This window comes from Myodes glareolus, chromosome 12 (assembly GCF_982192425.1).
Source record: "Myodes glareolus chromosome 12, mMyoGla1.1, whole genome shotgun sequence".
Taxonomy (NCBI): domain Eukaryota; kingdom Metazoa; phylum Chordata; class Mammalia; order Rodentia; family Cricetidae; genus Myodes; species Myodes glareolus.
The window spans coordinates 20,289,376-20,297,498 of record NC_142037.1 but is presented as its reverse complement, the minus strand read 5'-3'; the positions used below and the strand labels follow the sequence as shown (position 1 = coordinate 20,297,498).

The window sequence follows — 8,123 nt, the reverse complement described above, 5'->3', positions numbered from 1 at the left end:
CAATCTTGTCTTCTGACCATCTGCATTTCCTTCACCGGGAAGTGATGGAGTGAAAAGTGCTGGTTTAATGAGACTTGTGAAATGGGCTGGTCACTTTTGTTGGTGGTGTCTGTCCACTAGGGGGCACTGCAGTGCCTAGAAATTACAAAACCTTAGTTTGAAGACCCCAGAAGACTTAAGGACACAAGGCAATCTGCTCACAAAGCAAGAAACAGGGGTGATGATGTAGAGAACACACCTATCTTTAGCTCTCAGTCATTCTATAGAAAACCACAGATATCTAGCGTCTGTTCACTGGATCCCATTTTGTCTACCAATCTATTTTAAAAACAGTTCTCTGAATTTAAATAACAAGGTGAACCCTAAGAAAAACATGTATAGATCCATGTAGAAAGTCGATAGACAAGATTGCCTGACAAAATTGGAAGCATGGAGGTAGGGAGAGAAGGAGGTTATAAGGGGAAAATGAGAGGAGAAGGGAAGGGGGAGGAGAGCTTCAGGGAACAGGATAGTCAAGATGGAGTAAGGACAGAGATGAGAGCAAGGAAACAGATACCTTGATTGAGACTAATCAAGTCTAATGGGACTAGCAAGAAACCAGGTTCTAGAGAAATTCCCTGGAATTCACAAAGATTACCCCAGCTAAGACTCTAAGCAATACAGGAGAGGGTGCCCAAACTTGCTTTGCCTTGTAGTCAAACTGATCAATATCTCAAATATCACCATAGAACCTTCATCCAGTGACTGATGGAAACAGAAGCAAAGACCTGCATCGGAGCACTGGACTGAGCTCCCAAAGTTCTGTTGAAGAGTGGGAGGAGTGAGAATATGAGCAAAGAGGTTAAGACCCTGATGGATACACTCCCTGAAACAGTCTACCTGAGCTAATGTAATGGGAGCTCACCAACTTCTCAGGACAGGGAAAGAACAAGCATAGGTCCAAACTAATCCCTCTGAAAGTGGTTGACCATCGCATGGCTGGGGCAGACTAAGGGGCCTCTGGCAGTGGCACCAAGATTTATCCCTATTGCATGTACGGTCTTTCTGGCAACCTATTCTCTTTGAATGGATGCCTTGCCCAGCCTAGATATAGTAGGAAGGGCCTCAGACCTTCCCCAAAGCAATGTGACTTACCCTCTCTGTGAAGTGTGTGGCGGGGACTGGGGAGGGTGATGGAGTGTAAGTGGAGGGAGTGCAAGGAGGGAAGGGAGTTGGAACTTGGATTGGTATGCATAATGAAAATAGTTTGTTTTCTTTTTAATAAAAATAAATAAAAGAAAGGAAAAAATCTTTGAGCACATGTAAGCAAAGTAACATATCACTGGGCATTATGAGGATGGACACTCAAGAGAAAGCATCTCCACTGCTTTCATAACTTTCTTTTGGTTTTATGCTTAAAATTTCCTAAATTCAAAGAAATAGAAACTGTTTCATTATTCTTTATATCATATAGGATGTATATGCATAATTGACACACACACACACACACATATATATATTATATATATATGAAAGGAGAAAAATAAGTACTTGAGAAGAAATACTTTATATGAAAGAATAGAAGGGCAGGGCCTCACTGAATTGGAGCTGGCATTCATAGTCTGATCTGAATCAGCAGTGTTTTCCTGTGCAGCACAGTGAAAGAGCTGGGCAGAAGATAAGAGATGGAAAATAAATCAGGGTGGAAACAGGGATAGAGCATGTCTTGTTTTCCTTATAGCCCACAACTGTGTTGGAACGTTTTCTATGCACATGATGATTTATTTGCAGAACATTCCTTTTATTCTATATAGTACACTGTATGCTGATTTGTCAAATAGGGTAATCTAAAAGACCTGCCAGGACTTTCTTATTGGGTCTATTGACCACACTGAAGGGTAGGCCAATGCCCAGCAGTAGATGGCCAACACCAGATGAATCTAAAGATGATGTGGTATGACACTGCTTAGTTTGAGCATTTTTTTAATCTTAACTGGTCTTTTGTCTGTGTTTGTATGTGTTTTGTGCTTTTATGAGGTTTTATATATGAGTATCTTCTTGATTATTTTTTTAATTCTACTTTTGGGTGGTTTATTTCTTTTCCTCTGATTTCTAAAGAGAAAGAAAAAGAAAGGGCATGGAGTTAGGTGGGTGAGAAGCTGTGGAAGCTCTTGGAGATGATGGAGGAGATGTGACAATGACCAGAATATACTGCATGAAAGCAATTTCAAGGCAGAAATCAAGGCTCATCTAACCCACTGGAGTCATTAGTATTCATACCAGTATTCTGCACTTATGAATTCACCTTATTCACATATTTATTTCCTCCCCAAACTCTCCTTATAAGAAGAGTTACACTGCAATATAGTGTCCTGGGCTCTATATGTTTGCCCTCCACAGTTGTGGAGCAATTGCCTTGCAGAGGCATGTGGTGGAAGTGGGTGGGGTTTCTTGATGACAGAGAATCCTCCGTGATTAGGAGAGAATCTGTTGTGTGTAAGCATAAGTATTTCTGAGCACAAGACTTGTCATCCTCATAGCTGGAGAAGACAACATTAGCAATTGGACAGGGGCCATGAAAAGGAAACTGGGACCTGCGCTGGGGCTTCTGTGGATGCAGATTTACTGTGAGTTGTGCTCACCTAAGTTGCTTTAGGAATTCTGCAGAGATGTCAGTGGTGGAGGGGGAATGAGTCAATTCAAAGCCCCTGTGCAGTCATCCTTATGGTGTTTCCTGGGAGGCTTGACAGGTGTGGGTGAAAACCCTTCATTGACTCTGGTTTGCTTTTCTGTTTCCAAGCAGGGGTGCAAGGAATTGAGGTGGAACAAAGTCCTTCAGCTCTGAAACTCTATGAGGGAACCAGTTCTCCTCTGTTATGCAATTTTTCTACCACCATCATGAGTTTGCAGTGGTTCCAGCAGAGTCCCAGTGGCAGCTTCATCAATCTTTTTTACCAGGCTCCAGGAACAAAGGAGAATGGAAGGTTAAAGTCTACATTTGACTCCAAGGAGCGGTACAGCACCCTGCACATCAGGGATGCCCAGCTGGAGGACTCAGGCACCTACTTCTGTGCTGCAGAGGCACAGTGCTTCCATCATGCCTGCAGCCTGACCCCAAATTGCAGCTGTTCATGCAGCTACAGCCCTGACATGAGGAGACTCTGAAGGAGGCTTTTCACAGTGGAGGCTTTATCAGACCACCAATTACAAAGAAGGAGTGAGGAAACAGAAAATTACCACTGCAGAAGTCCACACTTAAACTCCGACCGAGGTGATACTGACTTGAAGGACAAATGCTCAGAAACATCAGCCTCATGACTAAAATCTACACTTTATCAAATGTTTGTGCTAATATCACAAAATTAACACTCCAGAATCATCTTGGTCTTTTCTCAGAATTGAAAACTGAGAACAACTGTTTCCAACCTGTATTTAGTGAGCTTGAAACAACTCTTACAGATAATCTGCTCAATATGAAGCTGAGAAAAAAATTAATTTTGAAGATCTAATAATTAAGTTGTACAAGGCAAGACAAACAAATATTATTATCAAACCATGATATGATTCTAACAATGTCTTGATACTTTAAAAATTACGATTCATTTAGTTATGCACTATAAAACAAATTTTTCACATCAAAAATTATGACAGGCAGAAGATAAATATTGAACTAGAGAGATATATTTGCAATTTGTATTGCAATAATATTTGCATCGATTGATTCTACAAAATATTTACACATCTGCAATCTAATATTCATGTAATACTTCTCATTAAAACACTGCTTTCAAATGGAAAGCTAATAAATGTCCCTCAATAGGGGATGAATTAATTACACAATAATTAAATGTGGTCAAAACACTGCTGTTTCCCAAGGTTGGCAGCTTATTTTACACAGTTGAAAAACTTTGGCTTGCCACTTGTCTCTGCAAAGAATTGGAAAGCAGCTATGTTCACTCATTCCCGAAATGTCTTCCATTGCTGTTTTTACATAAAATTGGCAGCTGAGTGGTTACAACAGTTACTGGACTGGCTAAAACATTTTCTTCCTAGAGTTTCACAAATTAACTGACCCCCTTTGTGATTCATTCACTTCCATGCCCATTGCAACTACATTTGTTTCAAATATTGATTATATGAACATAAATAATACCTTATTGTCAATAAGATTTATGTGAGCATGGATAGAAGTGGTATCACCAGAAGTGACAATTTTCTACAATAAAAATGACTAATTCTGTCATTTCAGAGAGTTCACAACAGCAACTATCATAATCCTAGCTTCTTGGCAGTGGATGGTACAAAATGACTTGAGATTGGAATAAGCAATCAGGCCCAGAAAGAGGGTGCTCTGAAAAGGCTTTCTGACTGATCATGACAGATTTTTTTCCTAATCTCATTCCTGATTAATCTTGAGTTGAAAGTGCTTGTTTAATAAAGAAATGAGCTTGAGGACTATGGATAGTAGTATTAGAAGATTTCTAGATAAGACATAGAATAAGCTTTTAAAAAAGAATATAAATGTCATTTTCTGCTGTAAATTCTTAAAATCAAATTCAAAATTTAAGTTAAATCAAAATATAAAATGCAGATGAGTTGTAGCAATTGAGAAAAGCACCGGCAGTCATCATTCCTGAATTTCCTCTTCATTCCTTGCTGTTAGAAGATCTGTGAGCTCTTACACTTGAATTGCCAATGACCATCCTCTCCTCTAAATCTGGTATACAGTAGGATCTGTTGATTGCACAACAGCTTTCATCCTGCTATAGTCATTCATCATCTTTATTTCCTGTTCTGACACTTCAAGATTTTTTTTCTTATTTATTGCTTCTGAACTTCCATTTTCTCATTAGTTTTTGTTAAGGTTTGAATCCCACCCAGATAAGTTCAAAGTTTTTTTTAGGCAACTATGTTCAGTTGTTGCTGTCTTCTTTTCCTGATTAAAATTATTCCATTTGTGAATCTATTAAACTGTTCATTATCTTTAATTTGTTGTTTCCATTTTCTGCCTCTTTAGTCAAAGAGTCAATTGATCACTAGCTTTCTTTATCCAACCACTTTTCTACATTTTTTGTCTATCTTTTTTATTCTGACTTGTTTTCAAGATGGTGAATTTTATCATGTATAAACCAAGTATCCCATCATTATGCTGAACCATCTCCAGTTCATTTTCCAATTCCATTACTTTGGTGTTTAGCTGATTTTCAAATTTTGCTTGTCCTTCTCCAGCTTGTTCAACTTCTTCAAAGTCAGGTCTACCTCTTGTGCTGCCACCATAAGCAACTAAGTAGTTCTAATACTTGTGCCACATTTTATCTTTTAATTCGTTTCCTTCCACCTCGCTGAGGCAATAGATGAGCTATCTGCCAATTCTTCTTGCAGTGGCAGGTCTTCTTGATTGACTTTCACTAATTCTTTCCAGTTTATATTAAATGGCGTTTTGAATTCTTCCACTGTCTTTTCCTCCTAAATGAAGACTTGTAACCAGCTGCAGACACCTCTACAGCAACCACTACTCCTGGTTCAGACCCAGCCAATGCTCTCTCTTCCTTGAGCCATCGTCACACACTCAGCATCCCAACAACTCTACCTGAACAAAGCAAAGAACAGTGGCTGCTAGGGGACAGCACTCCCTACCTTGATATTTTCATATAAATTGCAACACTTTTCAGTTGCTAAGCTAATACTAACTCAGCACAAAATGTGCTGTGTTTTATAAAAATCTAAGTCACTTTTACTGCATCTAAAAAGAGAAAACAATTCTCTGTTTTACATCAGGTTGCACAAGCTTTATCACTACCTCTGTTAAGAATTCAAACCTTCCAGTTACCTCTGTAAAGAGGATATTTAACTCTAGAAAGACATCAAAAAAGTTGTCAGCATGACCTTTGCCTCATATACTAATAAATTGTCATTTTCAGGTTCTCTAAGTGGCAGGGTATGTATATTTTTTACATGAAGAGTGGGTTAGGTTTAATGATAAAACAGGACCTCATAAAGGAACATCCTGCTTTTTTTTGCCTTGGTTATCCAGTTCACCACCTTGTCACACCACATATGACCATGATTTTCAACAAAGTTCTATTTTATTTCATTTTGGTTGACTATAAATTTAATCTACTTGTGATCCAATATCAATTTATTTATGTTATGGGAGTTTGTAAACCCAGAAAGGATCTTTCTAACTTTTCAGGGACCTGTCATGGAAATGGCATGTATGTTAGATACCTAAGGAAGTGAATGGTCTTAGGTTTACCTATGATGAGACAATTTCTTCCCAGTCCAGTGCCATTCTATGGCTGACACTATCTATAGGTATTTTCTTTTGTCAGTAACAAAAAAGAAATTTAAGGTAGAAAAATTCAAGGAAGCCCCTTGTCCAATTCCATTACAAGGCAGAAACTACAAAAAAAATGTTATTGTAAAATGATTAGATGATAAGTGAACATGAATAAGAAGAAACTCTACTGTCACATTTCCCCCTAAGTATTGTGTCACTACTTGAATCCTGGAGGAGCAGTCACCTCATGGACAATCAACTATTTTCAGCTCTGCATATTGGATCTCAAAAGGATGTGATCCAATCTATCTGATAATGAGAATAAATAATTCCATTCTGTGTAAACCTGGGGCTCTTTGAGCATGAAAGACTCAATCTGTACCTCTGTTTTTCTTTTGTTTTGTTTTAATTGAAAATACATCTTTTTCAAGGAATACATTCTGATCAGTTTTCCCTTCCTCATCTCCTTCCAGATCCATCCTACCTCCCCACTCATCTAACATCACACCTTCTTTCTCCATCTCTGTAGAAATCATACAAGCGAATAAACAAGCAAACCAGAAAAAAAAACAAAGCAAACAGAAAAGAATAAACAAAAGCATGAGAAACACATATTCACTGGAAGACATATGCATAAACAAACATCCACGAAAACACAATATTTGACATGAAGGGCTCACAGCTGTGTCACTGTTAACTAGATATGGAAATAACCAGGCTAACTTAATGATAGACAAGTATATTTTATTTATTATAAGGGGAAAAACTCAGGCCACAGAAACAGAAGATTCAGGCTCTGCTTGCCAGTGGGGGAAACTACACAGACAGTGCACCTGGGTGGTGCATAGGTTTTTATCTCCCGGTCCCAGAAAGCCATGCCTAAACTATGCTCCACCTCTTAAAGATTATTGGTTAACAAAGCTTTCCCCATAATCTCCCCCTTTTGTCTAAATAAGAGCGCTCCAAATCCAATACAAAAACTATGTATAATAGCAACAGATATCAAGTATTAAATTACAAACAACCTGAGCAATATTAAGCAAGGAACACATGACAAATGTTTTAATCAGCATTTTATTTTAAAGAGCCTAAATATTGTATTGGAAATAAGCTTGGCTAAATCATAAGAGGAATGTAGCTGCAATTATCTAATTTTCAACCCCATCAAAGGCCTGAGAGGGAAGTAATATTACTTGAGCAGGCAAGAAGTGTAACTAGGCAACTTCCAAAGTGAGTAAAATATGACAGAGACAATTAGCTACCTGAGAAATCATCCAAAGTCTGTTGATTATTACCTGTACTAAATAGAGGGTTGGGGTGAAAACTATGTTTGTTCAAAAAAATGATAATAATGGTGGGTAATAGAGTGAATACTTGTGAGCTATTATTTATGGTTGATTTTCTTTGTTATAGTTTTTTATATTGACACAAGTTCAAATAATATTTGTTACTTTGTTTACATTATTTGTACACCTTTGCAAAGTTATTATGTCAGATTGTATATATGCATGCTTATACCTCTGTTTAGGATATTTAGTATATTGATACAACTTTTAGGATATATTTTCATATTACATTATATATTACTCCTACCTCTGATCAAGATACTTTTATATTGTTTACATTTTGAGGTCATTGTCCTCATTTGTTACACACTTGTTTACAGATTATTTAATATTCTGACATGATGTTTTAGTCTTTAAGTTATATACCTATTAAAAATTATATGTCAGTATAATAGTTGCTCATGTTTGTTGTACATACAGTCAGATCAATTAGGTTCCTTACATACGTAGAGATTGCATTCTGTCTAGATAGGTAAACTTCAACCACTTCAAGGATCTGTAAAACATGACATTTAAAT

General features: G+C 37.5%; 1 gene segment (V, D, J or C); it reads left to right on the top strand.

The window, feature by feature from the left end:
* The first annotated feature begins 2,491 nt into the window (after positions 1–2,491).
* On the top strand, positions 2,492–3,389 carry LOC148120181 (T cell receptor alpha variable 22-like). The segment is given in 2 exon segments: positions 2,492–2,606; positions 2,783–3,389. Coding segments are annotated over 2 exon segments (414 nt in total).
* Positions 3,390–8,123: the final 4,734 nt, after the last annotated feature.